Source organism: Melozone crissalis, unplaced genomic scaffold (genome assembly GCF_028551555.1).
Source record: "Melozone crissalis strain CALT ecotype California unplaced genomic scaffold, PUWL_Pcris_2 ptg000019l_1, whole genome shotgun sequence".
Taxonomy (NCBI): Eukaryota; Metazoa; Chordata; class Aves; order Passeriformes; family Passerellidae; genus Melozone; species Melozone crissalis.
Window position 1 is genome coordinate 9,018,530 of NW_026535797.1, and position 15,583 is coordinate 9,034,112.

Consider the following 15,583-nt stretch of genomic DNA (forward strand, 5'->3'; position numbering starts at 1 on the left):
TTTGTTGTGATGGATAACTTGGTCACAACAGCCTAATGGGAAATGTTATCAGCTGGCAAACAAATGAGATTGGTGACTTTACAGGGCCAGCAATTACTCCTCAGTCATGCAGAATTACTACAGAGAACTCCACACTGAAGATATGCCTATTAATGACAAATTACCAAACCAAGAAATCAATTACCAGCTGAGAAAATAATGGACAAGGGCTTAGACTGAGAAAGCCACTTTCAAGAGAGGTCCATCATTTGCAACAAGTACATTCTCAACAACAGTGGGTCCTGGTACAATTAGTCCCACACTGGTACTCTTTCAGGATGGCAGACATCACAACTTGTCTGCAAACCATCAATGGCTGGGACAAAATAGCATCATCTAAAAAAGGAGACACTGTTCAACCTGACTGTGGCATTGTCCAACACACAAACCCCACTCTGTGCTCCAACACTGCACAAGCAATTCAATCAGCATCACTTCCAGGAAAATCAACGTCTCCCAACTCCTCTTTGCAACTCCAAGACAACTTCCCCATGATCAGAAAGCCCTGCCATATTCACACACCATGCTCACAGATGAGGCAGCTGAACTAGAGGAGCACGTGCTGCTGAACTTTAATAGGCATTTTTGAAATGCAACCTCCAAGACAAGTAGTTTTTCCACAGTTTTTCATGTTTGGGCACAACCATGTAAAAAAAAGAAGTCTGCTTTTTGCTAAAACCCAATGAAACTAGCCAAATTCTTCATCATCATCATTAAGTGGAATGTAATCGAAGAGGGATGAAGGGGGAAAAAAAAAAATCAAACTACACACGAACACATGATCTCTGAGATACAATATTCACAGCCATGGCTATTTAACAAGGTATCCATAATCAGCAACAAGATCTTCCTTTACCCTCTGGTCCACGCCTTAGGAATTCACCGCACTTGCTGGCTGATCCCAGGTCTCCAGAAGAGAAGAGGGGAGGAGACAGACAGCACTCACAGGGTGCCAGCAGAACACCTGACCATGCCAGAGGCCTTCCAGGCAATGTGACACAGAGAAACACAAGGCGGGTGAAGACATCAGCCTAAATGGCTCCTCTCTCCCTCCCTCTGCACTCAGATGTACAGGTGAATGAAGGGGAGAAACATAACACTGACTAAATGATTAAGTAAATTAGCCAAGGTTGCCAGCTTCAAACCTTAAAGTGGAGATCCTACATTATTTTGAGGAATTGTCTTCAGCCCAGCTGGGTCTGTGCTTTTGGGCTTGTAGGATCATGGCCTAAACAGTGATCCCATGAGGAAGCTTATAAAGTTTATTTTGGAAGCAAAATACTTGGTGAAGCAGGAAGGAGGCTAAAGAGAATACTGAAAAAATTATACTATACTATTATACTTCCAGGCAATGTGATACAGAGAAACACAAGGCAGGGTGGAGACATCGGCCTAAATGGCTCCTCCCTCTGCACTCAGATGTAGAGGTGAATGAAGGGGAGAAACTTAACACTGACTAAATGATTAAGTAAATTAGCCAATGCTGCCAGCTCCAAACCTTTAAGTGGAGATCCCACATTATTTTGGGGAGAACAAATAAAAGGCAATCACACAACTTAAGCAGCCTATTTAAATGGAACTGAAATTACCAACATTCCACCCAGGGTGATTACTTAAGAAACTCAAGGATCTTGGTATTTTCTTTTCTTTAGAAGTAAAGGCGTACAGGAAATTCAGCAGTCACATTTTCTTCCTGGGGCAAGAACACCCACACTGCTCAGTCACTCATTCACTCCCATTTTTCTCTGTGCAGTGTCTGACCAAGAGGAGCCCAGACCGAGTCCTCCAGACACTCCTGAATCGTGCACAAAAACAATCCTGATTTTCACAGTTTTATTTGGCTTGCTCACAAGACTCAGTCTCATGTAATCCACGGGCCTGATCCTTCTCCTAATAAGAGCAATGGCAAAACTCCAGCTGATTCAGTAGTTCTGGACAGACCTTGCAGCGGCAAGAGGATAAACTTTAAGGGCCCAAGCCTTATCCATTCACTTTTCTTGCTTCCACAAGTAATCCTTTTAAAAATAATGGGACTGCTCCTAAGAGTCAAACATGCAGGACTGAATGAGAGCAGAAATCAACAGAGAAATAATATTTGGGGCTCCCCCTCCAACACAGCACAAGTGCATTTTCCCAAACATCCTCTTGTTCTGTAAATCAAATGGCAGCACTAAAAGAACCCAACCAACCAAAAAAATTAAAAATAAAAGCAAAATGCCCAAAAATGCCACTGAAGGCAGGAAGAAGAAACCTAAGTCCTTCTTCTTTTTAAACACAGACAATCAAATGATGAGTAGCTGAAAATGTGGCCACACACACACACTCCTTCATATACACATACATACACAGAGGCAGTTCATCAGAAGTGAATCGGAGAGAGAAAGATGAATTTGAACCCTTTATCCCCTGTCCTTTATAAAGGCTGCCACTCAGTAAACGGAGATTGCTCTAATTACTGTGACAATTCTGCACCCCGTTCAAACAACTTTTGTGCTCTGGACAGGTTTCTCCGCGAGTTTGAAATTCTTGGCCTGAGAACCACTCTTGTCTAAAAGAGGTTTCTCGTTGCAAACGCAGAATGCAACACTAACAAGTTGTCCCTCTTTTCAGCTCCTTTCATTCTCCTCTTTTCCAACTGCCTGATTCAGGGCTTAATGGAAACTTGTCAAGGCTTTTCTTCCCACAAAACCTGTAGAGCCCCAAGGCAATCTGTGCACAGAGCAACCACAGGAATCTCATATTGTCAATTAAAATTGAATAGACACCTGATAACCAAGTATGTGTTCAAGGATAACATACATCACATGCATATACACAGATGTACCTGTGTAGCCAGTCCAATGGCCACATTTGGGCACACCAGCAACACAGCAACTCACTACTTCCCATTTACAACCACCCAGTGACACCCAGGTTCTAGTTTTCACTTTTTCATTCCATATTTATTAAATTTAATTTCACTCTTATGAAATAAAAAACAAAGTAGTTTCAAGTACTGTAGTCGAGCAACAGAATACAATGGAAAACAAACAAAGTACATGTACCAAGCACTTGGCCTTTAATAACCCTGGGGATTGTAAAGATATTTAGCTGCTATCCAGATAAAATAAGCTCTGTGGATATTCTTTACACAGAGGTTTGTGACCAATGCAGCAGTTATGTTTGTGACTAGCTCCTGTAAGTACCTTCTTTAATTTTAATTGACACAGGCATGATTTAAACTACATTTTTATGATGCAGTTTAAGAATTAAAAAAAATCCCATGGGAGAATGTAACAGGGATTGAAGTAAACTGAGACATTTGATTAATAATAATAGAAATCTCAAAAAACTTGACTTCCAGACAGACAACTATAATCTGTAATTCCACTGAAAGGGAAAAAACCTTCCTATTAATGTCCCATAGAAAACAAAGATAGAAACACTGACTGCCATCTTATTCTTCTGATGTGTTCATTCAAGGTCATACCTTCCCTTGGATTCTTTAATATTGGCAAACATTTATAATAGAGCAGTTTCAATAGCTGTCTGTTCAGCCTGGGTGTAGATCAATGCATCCTCTATATGCCGACTTCCAGACCTTGCCTATGTCAGAGTAGTGGTCCTGCTTTTATAAATCTCTTAAATCTAATTAAACCAATGCAAACCTCTTACTGTCTATGCTCCCAAACCAGTTCACTCATTTAACCAAGTTAAAATTATTCAGGCTAGGGTTAAAGCAGTTCCAAGAGAACCTTTATTAAATATTACTATCAGTTAAAAACAGAAATCAATGTAGCAGCTTTTCTCCAGAACAGAAAAGCCTATAGTCTCAGACTTTTCCAGATCATTATTTAAGGAGTCACTGACTCCAGTGGGAGTTCGGATGTGCTCCAAGAGGTACGCCTCCACCTTTTCTTGCTCTATTTTTCCCTTTCTTAAAATAGGACAATTTGTTTCTATTGTATCAACATCCAAGAATCTCTCATATTCTCCAGAATGTCCTTTTGCAGTATTTTCAGATTGGCAATCTCTATTACTTTATTACTTCCCATACCCTCCTTTTGGAATGGTTTTTCTGGGTTTTTTTTTTTCTTTTTGGTGTCTCTGCTGCATCACCACCAGTAGTGAATTAAGCAGCAGAGAATGATTTTGTTGTATACAGCATCTTTCATGCCACAGATAGTTTGGAAAGACCTAGAAAGCTGTGAGATACACACAAGTTGAGCACATTTATATATTCATACTTGGTAGCCAAAGTAAAGTAATTGTACTTCCAATGGAGCCTAGGGCACTAAAACCTGCTCTGCCAAGAGGGGAGAACAGTTGTGCAGGACTAATTGTGTCAGCAGGAAGAACAAAATGGTCAAGTCCAACAAGAGTCCCTCCTGAATTCAGCTTCACTCCCTAACTGAATGCCGGCAGGAGTTTGGTACCCTAAATATCTGACCCCAAAAAGAAACTGCCCTCCCATCTTCTCTCTCCTTGCACTTCCTCCACCAAGCAGCAAAGGCATTTCAAACAACATAAATCCATTCTCCACTCAAAGCCTGCTTGGCTCCTATAATTTCTATCATTTTCCTGTCATCATTTCTTCTTTGCTGAAGCCAGCAGCATATGAGTCAGAGAACAATCATTAACTTTTACAACTTCCATACAAATCCACCTACTCATATTAGAAAAGCAGAACTGACATGCAACACAGCCTGGGACCAAACCCTGATCCTGCCAGGATGCTCCACACTTCTGTGGGAAATACTGCAGAAGCAGGAGCTCATTCAAGAATATACCATTGGAAATGTAACTTGACTTCCCCGCCCCCCCTCCTCCAGGAGCAAAGGACTATGATGAAGGAGCTATACATCAATATCGTATTTAGTTGAGTTTGGCATTCTCAACGCCTTCATCCACTTTTGAAGAACTTGGCCATTGGTTCAAGACACACGGGGCCTGATGCAAAGCCCTTCGTTATTAATAGAAGCCTTTTTTCCACTGACTTCAATGGATCTTGGACCAAGCCCAAGGAAGACAAGATTTCACAGCAGTAAGAGTGACACACATTCTCCACATTGAAAAAAAAAAAAAAAAAAAGCAAAAGAAACAATACGAAGCATTTACAATGTCAATCTGTAGCACACAGTTTTGTTTGTGTTTTGCTTTTTTAAAATAGGCTCTAGGCTGTTGGATTAGCGCACCCAAAAAGTCTCTCCGAAGGTGGAAGGAATCACAGGCAGATATGAAATGCTATGGTGAGATACATAACAATCCCAGTACCTCCCTCAACTAGGATATAGAGGCATCCTCTACCACAACATTTCTTGTAAGTTGCTGTAGCCACACTTGAAAGTGTCCCAGCACTATAAACTCCTCCAGTAACAGCTACAGTATTACCCATGATGAATTAATTTATATTAATATGGCTATCACGCGCATTGCCATATGAATCCCATTGTTCTGGAATATTAATAAAAACCTCACTAAGTGAGGTAACGTGGTACTCCTACACTTAGTTTAAGGATATTTAAAATAAATACATTTAGAACAAAATTGCTAATATCTTTAGTTTATCAAATTTGGCACAGCAAGCAGAAACCCAGCTATCTTCTCAGTACGTATTTATAGCATCACCCGTTCCCATTCATTCTGCATTTTCTTAGAGAATCTGCTGTACCCTACATCTGCAATTCATTGACTTTACAATTTACCACATGTTGAGATGGAGAGGTCTCAGCTCCATTTGAATCACTGCACAAATATGCAAGTGATTTATCGTTTTAAAACTAAAGACTGCAGAAGAACGACTCCACTTTTCCTGAACATTACTCCTTCTGGCAGACCATGAACAATTACAGCGCGTACTAATTAAGCTCTGTAAATGTGCTGTGCCCTGCTAATGCCTACCAGGCCTCAAATTTAGTTGCATGAAGCCAAACTTCAGCCAGAGACTTAACTCATTCAGCACTGCCCAGTTGCCTGAGCGTGACCCCACAAAGAATAAGGGTCGAGGGTTTAGCCAACCTAAAACAAAGGCATGAGACTGAACAGATTTTTGCCGGAAAGAATCACAGGGGGGAGATGCTGGAGGGGGTGGGAAGCATCTTGGGAATGAGGGGAACATCCTTGTTGATAACCTGTTAAAAAGGTACAATACCACACCAGCTTTGCAGCGCAGTGCTGGGGGATTCGGATCTGTCCCTGGGGGCTAATAAGTCACAGCGCTCCATTGATTAGGGAAATGCATAAAACCTTCAACAAAACTGTACAGCTATTTGTGGAAGAGCTGAATTGACAGCCCCCTCTTTTTTTTCTTTTTTTTTTTTTTTTAAGTCAGGCTTTACATGGCTCTAGAAGAAAAACATATGTCTAAAGGAGTGCAGCTTTCCACCACACACATAACCCTGCCTTTTTCTTAAATTAGTCTCCAAGCACAACAGTAACCTAGAGGGAACCCGAAATCAACTGCTGGAGAAATTAAAGCTAAAAGTAACACCTAGGCATATTTGAGTAATCACATTATCTTGTTAAAACACACACACACCCCCAGCACAGACAAGACTGCAGCAGTTCAAATCTGACGGTCCACTCTACAAAGCGTGTGTAATGGGGAGTGAGCAGAGAACAACGAGCTCCGCTGAGCCAAGCACTGTTTCTTCTCGGGCCCCAGACTCTCCTGACACTTAAGAGTCAATCCCCAGATCCCAAGCTTCCCCTCCAACCATCCATTCAAATCCTGGCGTTTCCCCCGCCCCCCCCCCCCCCCAAGTTTCTACAATTTCTCCTCCCGCTCCAACATCCCTCTTTTGTCCTCCAATTACTCTCCAGTGGCCCCCCTGCTCTCGCAGTGCCTCCCCCCAGTTAACCCCTCCCCAAACACCACCCTGTGCACGTCCCCCTGCTCCCCTCCACGCTGACCTACACGTACATCCCACATTGTCCCTTCCAGCAGGACACAGGGCTTCTCCCCTAAAAACTGCCTCTAACCTCAACATCTTCATTCATTCGGTGCATGTTTTCCCTTAACGTGGGCTTTTGCTGCTTTCTAAGAGGCCCTGTTTTGTACACACAAACCACTCTAATATCTGTATTTCCAAGCATCCTCCTTCTGCATAAAACCCGAGGCAGTTTTTTTATTTCGTCCCCAGCTCAGCGGTATGTGAGAAAATTAAAGGACATTTCCAGGTGTCATCTGTCTTTAAATGTTTGCTTGTGCCGGTATCTAGGAAATGCTGCGCGATACTGCCGAGACTGCTGTAAAGGACATGAGCTGTGCTAAACTTCTTCCCTCCTTCAGCCTGGCTGCATCACCCACTGCCCAGCCTCTACAGCACCACAAGCGTTAATTATAAACTTCGGAGCCTACGTAACAAAAAAAAAAAAAAAAAAAAAAAAAAAAAAAAAAAAAAAAAGAAGCACAAACATAAAGCAGTGGTTGGGAGGAGCAGCAGAAATATTCTTATATTCTTTGCTTTTAGGTGGGGAGAAAAAGGATTTCCATATCTCCCCCACACACCCCCAGCACCACACTTCATCTCTCATTGCTTATAATTAGTGAAAGAAATTTGACCCACTGCCAGTGTCTGTGGACCTTGGATATTATAAGGCCAGCGTGGCGTCAAATATCTTAACATTCATAAGTGTTATAGGCTGTAAATAAACCCCGTGGATTTATGACCCTGCCGTGCTTGCCAGCAAACGACTGTGGCACATTTCTTTCAGCAGACCTGTCGAGGTGCAAGTTTGCCTTTGGTTGTAAAATTAACCATTTCCTTCACAAATGTGCCCAATTAAAAGTCAAAGTTTTAAGGCTTACTTACATATTTACCAGGACATGGGACTAAGGAGACACCCGGGGAACACAGCTTTAAACATCCCCCCAAACCTCACAACTCCCTCCAAAGCAAAACTTCTCACAACAGCCCCAATGTGCAAGGAAAGTGTCTGATTTCACCAAAAAGCCCTGAAAAAACCCCAAGCTGACAACCTGGCCGCTGTTCTATCTCTACATGCCTATGGCCAGCCCTCATTTTTGGCTGCTCTGAGGCTGGGGGGAGCAGGCGTCTCCCCCCAGGCTGTGCCTGGAGAAGGATCTCCTCCCTTCCCCCAGGATAATGTCATCTGCTTCCTGTGTAGGAGAGCATTTGCTAAATCCAGGTTGTCTCATGCTTAACTGCCAATAATCCAACTTCCACATAACTCCCAGACAGCTGGGAAAAGGTCCTTAGAGTTTTTAGTCATGGTACAGAAACACACGTCCACACAAAAAATCTGCAGCTGTCCTTTTTCTCTACACCACATTTTTTATCTGATTTTGGGGCCCACTCATGAAAGTCTTGACAAATTTAAAACATTTTTACCTACATTCTGGTTTACAAGCGCCAGTGAAAGCTGCAATATATTCCTTCCCCCCCTCCATCTTCAGCTGACAAATCAGCACATACTTGCTTGAACAAAAAGTGAAGGGGAAGAAGGGAAAAAATAAACCACACCACCCTCTTCAACATCCTCAGTCGTTGTATGAATGCATTCAAAAAACCTGGAAAGGCATCTACTGTATTTTTTTACACTACAGATCAGCCACTGGTGCACCTATTAAAATTGTTCGATTTCCAAAGCAAATATTATTTTTAATGAAGTGCAGTCCTGCAATTATCCTGTACACTCAAGTAACAGTGCTGCATTATATTGTTTTGTAAGGTCCCAGAAACATGAAACTTTTCTCTAACTAATTTTCATAGCCCCCTGAAGAGAAACTGATGGAGCAAGAAATGCAGCATTTGCTCCAGAATAAAATCTTATCAAGAAAAAAAAAGAAAAAAAAAGAAAAAAAAAGAAAAAAAAAAGAAAAAAAAAAGAAAAAAAACATAGCATTAAAAATAAATCAGCTGCTTTACTGCAAGTAAGTTAACAAACACAGTCTGTTTGCCACTGTATACCAGCTATGCTAATGCTATAGCAGAGTGATTCAGCAATCTACCTAATTAAGCACGAGCAAAGTTTCTTTTATGGAGGCTCCATTTGATTTACACCACAGGATCATCAGTTCTTATTTAACAGCTTGTTTTTACACAAGTCCAGAAACTTTATTAAAAGCATGTCCATTCATTTTTTTTAAACAAAGCAAATAATTCACTCTCCACTGAATAGCTCTGTATCATAAAGTACCAAAGTGCTGACATATTAAGTTGTATCTACATTATTAAACTAGTTGGTGGACATTAATACTATAATCCATACTGCAGACATTAAACCTCAACCATAAAGATTAGTAAAGAATTAATATTGTCACATCGAGACTGAAACCTAAACACTCCAGCCATAAATATTTCTGAAGGAGATGAAAAACAATTAGCATAAACACCAAAGAAGGGCAAGAACACCTGTTCTTTTTCAGGGCGATAAGCATTTTATTGTTCTCTATTTAAAATGTAATGACCTGTGTAATTACAGTAATATTACATTGTATTGCAAGGGCTTGGAATGTCACACTTTGAAAAGTGTTGTCAAAACAATTGGAGGGAGGGGAAAAAAAAAAAAGGACCACCATTAACCCTTCACACCCCAGGGTCCCAGGGTCTAAAGCTTTTGTAATACGAAGGATTACATTGTTTGATTCAGTAGATAAAGAAAAACATCAATTTTTCAAGGCAATTAATAAAAAAAATGTTTCCTCCTAAACATAAAAATCAAGGCGATGGGGCTGCTCTCCAGCACAGCTATTCCCGACTCCCAAACTTTGGGGCCAAACATGAGCTTATCCCTACAGCCTCACTCAGCCAGCAACAACTCAGGGGAAAGGAAGATGCAACAGCACTAGTAAAAATAAGAGCATCTGCCAGCAGGGTTTTCTCACATTACACTGCATATATTTGCTTACCAAAAGCATTAACCAAGCTCCAAATTTAAGCTAAAAATCAAGTACACCACTTCTATGTTTTCCAACTCTGAAAGGAAAACAGTCTCCTTTATTATCCACAACATGCAGCCACCCCAGTCCCTCCACAAGTGCAGGGATGGAACTGGCGCTCTCAGATGTGTCAATTCAGTCCTATTTGACTAGACCTCTACTTAATAACATCTATTCTCATAAGCCCACCACAGTATTCTACCAACAGCAAAATTAGCATGCAAAAAAATCTTTGATTTTTAAAAATAAAATTATTCCTATTAACCTTGATAAAGAGTCTGCAGTATTTAAAGCGTTATCCTTGAGAATAGATTATTCCTCATAAGCAGATTTTATGATGCTTCATAATTCTTCACATTCCTGAAGCAGTAAAGGAGAAATTGCTGCCCACAAGTTTGCTCTTGAACAGACAATTACAGGTACATTTAAAAAACACAATAATCCCACTCCACCCCCAAATAAAGCAACAAAAAAAAAATCCAGGAAAAAAAAAAAAACACAACAAAAAAGCCACACCCACAGACTTTTAAGATTGTACAACAGCAAAAGGAAAAGAAAAACAATTTTGCTACGTATCTGCATCACCTCTTTACCTTGCATGCTCTGACACTCAACAAATATGGCTCCAGGAAAAACTACATAAATAAAAATAAAATTCGTAATTATGCAGAACCATCTATACCTTTCCAACGCGTATTTAAAAATAAAATAAAATCAAACAGGAAAGAGAAAGATCTAGTTCATCTGGAATTGAAAGCTGGTACAGCAGAGAACTAGAATCCACCTAAAAATAGTGTGTGACAGACAACAGCTATCCCGCTGAATCTTTATAATATTCTGCTCTCAGGCCTAAATAAACAACTTTAATTTTTCCTGGCTATAATTAAGTGGCAGGCAAACAAACAAGCATACGGAATGTGAAAGAATAAGGTTAAGAAGATAGGAGAAGGTTGCTGGAGCCTGGATGTGGAAATAAGAAAATTGCCTATTGAGTGTGGAAATATCCTTTCAGAATTCATCTGATAACACAAGCAGGCCACCTGCTATACCAACAATAAACCAACCTGTAAGCTTTTGTACAGCACCTTTAATTCACACGGACCCAACATTCCTATGGAGGCCTTTTTTAGCGGTGGGGGAGCAAGGGGAGGAATGCTCCAGGAGAGCTGACTGCTGAAGAACCCTACCCCACATGCTAAGGGAAAAGGGATCTGTAATAAAGGTAATGAGGAAAAAAAGAGCTGGAGCTGGTGTAAGAAAAACGCTTTAAGAAAAAGGCAGCAGAGGTGTGCTTCCGATTAGTCTGCACTTGGAACAGTGGAATGCACTGAAGGTAAAAAACGAGGGGAAAAAAAAAAAAGGAATACAAAGCTTCACAATTCGTAACAAAGTGATTTGGAACAAAGATTGTTTTGCCATCTGGATTCTGCTACTTATGGAATTTGGAATTTATCACCATCATCCATATACATGTGGGCGACCATATTCAAAAGAAAAAAATATAATGCATTCAGCCCCTGAATTCCCCTCCCCATCATTACAATTGCAAACTGCAGTCACCCCTCTGCTACTGTCCCAGAAATCACCTCCTCACAAAAAGAGCCTCACAAGCTTCCAAAATAAAACTCTGCCACAGCCCTAAACATATGCAAAGTCAGAAAACCTTCCTCACAACCCCCCTGTCACTCTACATTTACTAATCTGTGTCTACTGACGTTTTACTAAGTGAAAACAAGACTGACCCGATGTTTAATATTTTAATGCTTTAAAACACTTGTAGATCTGATATACTGAAGTTGTCCAAGCCCTCAGTCATTAGTACGGCTTCAACATCTACCCAACAGTAGATCTATTATTGTAAATCGCTATCTCGTGTTACCACAAGGAAAAAAAAAAGTGTATAAACACACATGGTGATGGTGGGAACGCTTCAGACTCAGAAACACCCAGAAGAAACAAAAAAGCAACGCTAAAGCCATCGGTAGGAATCAGTGGTGTTCGGAAGTCCCAGTGGATTTAAGCATTCAAAATGAAAAATTTTTAAACTCTTTTAAAAAGGAAAGGAAAGGTGACACTTGAGAAATCTGATGTTAGAGTAGAGCACACCGTGGGTGACACTAGGAGCGGGGAAAACAGCTGGAACTACAAACCCACCAGCAGACCCCAAAGTTTCCTGGGATCTGGGCTAAACCTCGCTCCAGCTGCAGGCACACGCAGACCTGCACCCCCTGCCAGTGAACCCCGAGTTAGGGGTGAAAAAAAAAAAAAAAAGGTAAAAAAAACCACCAACAAAAAACCGGACGCTTTCAGCAAATTGTTTTCCTGCCAGCATACTTCCAAGAGGAATTTTGCTCGACTTGTCTGATTATTTTTTGCGCTGCTGTTGTTGTTGCCCGAGCCAAGCGAGGCGAGTTGTTTCCGGACTCAGCCCCGTGCCCCGAGCGCGGCTCCCCCCGCTCCGCACCGGGACGGAGCCGCTCCCCGGGCTCGGCCCCGGCCCCGCCGGGCAGGGCAGCGGCGCTCGGCCCCCGCACGCCGCGGGGCGCGGATCGGGGCGGCCGGAGCGGGCTGAGCCCGGGCACAACTCGCGGCACGCACGGCCCGGAGGGGCACAATGAAATCGCCGCTGCCGCAGGCCGGGGCGGGCGAGGGCAGGAGAGGGTTAAGGGGGAGGAAAGGGGAGGGGGAGCCGGCCCAGCCGCCACGGAGGAGGGCAGAAGGCGACGGATCACCATGGAAAACGAGGAGTTTGTGGAGGAGCGGATCTCAGCCTCGGCCGGGAGAAAATAACCCCCCTCCCCAAGGAAGGGGAGAGGAGATGGGAGAGAAGGGAAAGGGGGGAGGGGGAAAAAAACCCGCCAACCCCAAACTTCCTGGGTTTTTAAAAATTTCTTTCTAGTTTTGTTTTGAGGCTGAAATAGGTGTTGTTTGGAATTTGTTTGCTTTTTTCCTTCCCCACCTTCCCCCCCCCCCCACCGCAGCGGAGGTTACAAGGGCTCAAAAAAAAAAAAATGCCCACAAAACTGAAAGTAAAAAAGAAATTAACAACAAATAAGAAAAAGACAAAATAAGAAATAAACGAGGGGGAAAAAAAAAAGGAATACGGCGAAGTGTAAACAATCCCCCTCCCGCCGCGGCCCGCGGAGTTTGGAAAGTTTGCGGCGCGGGGGAGGGGGCGGCGGCAGGGCCGGGGCGAGCGGGGCACCGGGAGCGCGGCGGCGGCGGGAGCCGGGCAAGGAGCGGGGGGGAGAGGAAAGAGAGGGGGAAAAAAACCGGCACTTACCGTTCTCGCCGTCGGAGAGAGCGATCCATTGGGCAGATACGGGCTGCTGAGGTCGGGGATCATTATAAAGGGATAACCCGGGTATGGTGGGCCCTTAAACAACCCTCCATCTTGCCTCTTCGCAGCTAACATGGCGGGGAGACACGAGCGGGAGCGGGGAAGGAAGGGGGCAACAAGGGGAAGAGAAGGGAGGAGAGGGGGGGAAGGAAAAGTTTTTTTAGCAAGTGTCCCCAAAAGAGGAGCCGGGCGCCCGGCGGAGGGGCGGCGGTGCGGGCCGGGCGGCGGTGCCGGCCGGGCCCGCGTACTCACCTTCCTCTAAACTTTCCCGGGATTTATCTCTGAAAGTTTCGGACCGAGGCGGGGGCCGCCGCTCCGCCTGGGAGCGAGCCGGGGGTCGGCGTGGGGCAGTCGGGGAAGGGGTAGGTTGGGGTGGGGAGGATGTTTTTTGGGGGGTGGGGGGGAGAAGGGAGAAGAGGAGGAATGAAAGGCGAAAAAGAAGGGAGAGGTGCGGGGAGAAGGTGGAAGGGGAAACAAACAGAACAAAACAGAAGGCATCGTTACAAGTTGGTGCCGCGGAGAAAGTTGGGCGCCGGCGGGAGCGGGACCCGGCGCGGCGCCCCCGGCCCCGGCGCGGCCCCGGGCACAGCGCGGCCCCCGCCCGCCGCCCCGAAACGGCCCCGCGGGGGGCTTCCCCCGTACCTCCGAGTCTGAGGAGCTGTTTTGATTCGTTTCTGATTCATTGACGAGAGACGACTTGACATCAGCTAAATCCCTCTCCGCCGAGGAGTTCTCGGAGATCTTCTCCTCCTGCTCCCCTTCGTCTTTGAAAGAGATCAGTTCATCGTTGGCGCCCAGGTCGTCCCCTCCACCGCCGTTCAGCTGCGGCATTTTCCTCCTGCTTCACCCCACCAGCAGCAATTTTGCAAAAAGGGGAAGGGGAAAAACAAAAGAAAAAAAAAAAAAAGGAGGGGAATGGGGGGGGAAAAGGAAAAAGAAGGGGGGGGGAGGAAAGTTTGCACCAAAAAAGAAGAGTCCAAGGTGAAAGTTTCTTTTTTTTCCCCTTCTCTTTCCTCCTGGGGAGGGGAAAAGAGGGAGGAGGAGGGGAGGGAAATGTCTCTTCTTTGCTCCTTTGCACCAGTGACTTTAGGCTTCTTCCTTTCCTTCTTCGGGATTTTCTCTTTCTTTCTTCCCGGGAGCTGCTCGGCGTGCACTGCGCGCACACGCACACCCGCGCACGCACTCGCGGAAAAATTAATAATAATAAAAAATATATAAACCGTGGGGAGGGGGGAGCAGCGGGGGGGAGGGGGGTTAAAAAAAAAATAATGCAACAAACCAAGCCCAGAAGTCAGCTGTGACGGGGGGGCAGTCGCCGCGGATATGGGGAGCCTGTGCCGCTCGGGTTTGAGTGAGTTGAAGTTGGACTGAGAGCTTTTCAGTTCAAAGGCGGCGCTGATTGACAGATAGAAAAAGGGGGATCGAAATCCGGAGGAACGGAGAAGTCTGGGATCCGGGATTATTGACAGGGAGCGAGAAACACACCAGGCACTTAATGAGATGCAGGAGAGGGCGGGGGCTCCCCGGTGACGTCTGCATAAATAAACAGGTCTGGGGCGCGGGAGGGGGAGGAGGAGGAGGAGGGTGGGGGAAGTAGGAAACTAACAATGATCCCTTTTGGCATGGGAGCGGGAGCGCCAGGGGAGGGCAGCGGGGGCGGGGGCGCCGCTGGGGGGGCCGGCACGCAAAAGGAGGGGGGAGAGGCTGGCCAAAAAAAAAAAAAAAAAAATTTAAAAATTGTGCGCCGCAGCTCAGAGCTGCGGGACGGGGGGAGCGAGGGGAAAAACACTCGAACGGGTGTCCCTGACTCCGCGCTCCGGGAGCGCCAACTTTTACATTCTAGACATTAATAAACATATCATCCCCCCGCAGCCCGGGTTCTCCTGAAGGATGTTTGTGTGCCCTTATTATTTGGGTACATGGGTACATGTGACGGCAGGGTGGTGCGGTGGGTGCTTTTTTTAAACCGTTAACATTTTTCATGCCACTCTATGGAGGCAAGAAACTCCAATCATAATAAATACTAGAATATAGTAAAAGCCTTTTTTTTTTTTTTTTTTTTTTTTTTTTGGGCGGCAGCACTTTAGTCCTTGCATTTACAATGGTTATAACACGCAGGATGAAAATGTGTGAGATCACTCGCTGAAGATCAGATATTTCCAAATTATCTTATAGTAAGGCATAATGTTTTCTGGTCCTTGATGTAAAAAAAAAAAAAAAAAGGAGAGAGAGAGGAGGAAAAGGAATGTGACTGCTAAGAAGTTAATTAGCATGGCAGGACGGAGAATCAAGGACTCCCAGACTTCAGAAGTGAAAAGTTG

The 15,583-nt window shown here is 44.3% G+C and overlaps 1 protein-coding gene across 4 annotated transcripts in view; it reads right to left on the reverse strand.

The window, feature by feature from the left end:
* The window catches only part of TCF7L2 (transcription factor 7 like 2), a 170,532-nt gene extending 156,439 nt beyond the window's left edge, over positions 1-14,093 (reverse strand). For all 4 annotated transcript variants that reach the window (XM_054276726.1, XM_054276725.1, XM_054276724.1 and 1 more), the window contains exons 1-3: positions 13,905-14,093; positions 13,515-13,581; positions 13,206-13,330 (exon numbers count right to left, since the gene is read on the reverse strand). In XM_054276726.1, coding sequence (XP_054132701.1) covers positions 13,206-13,330; positions 13,515-13,581; positions 13,905-14,093 — 381 coding nt within the window. The remainder of the gene's footprint in view (positions 1-13,205; positions 13,331-13,514; positions 13,582-13,904) is intronic.
* Positions 14,094-15,583: the final 1,490 nt, after the last annotated feature.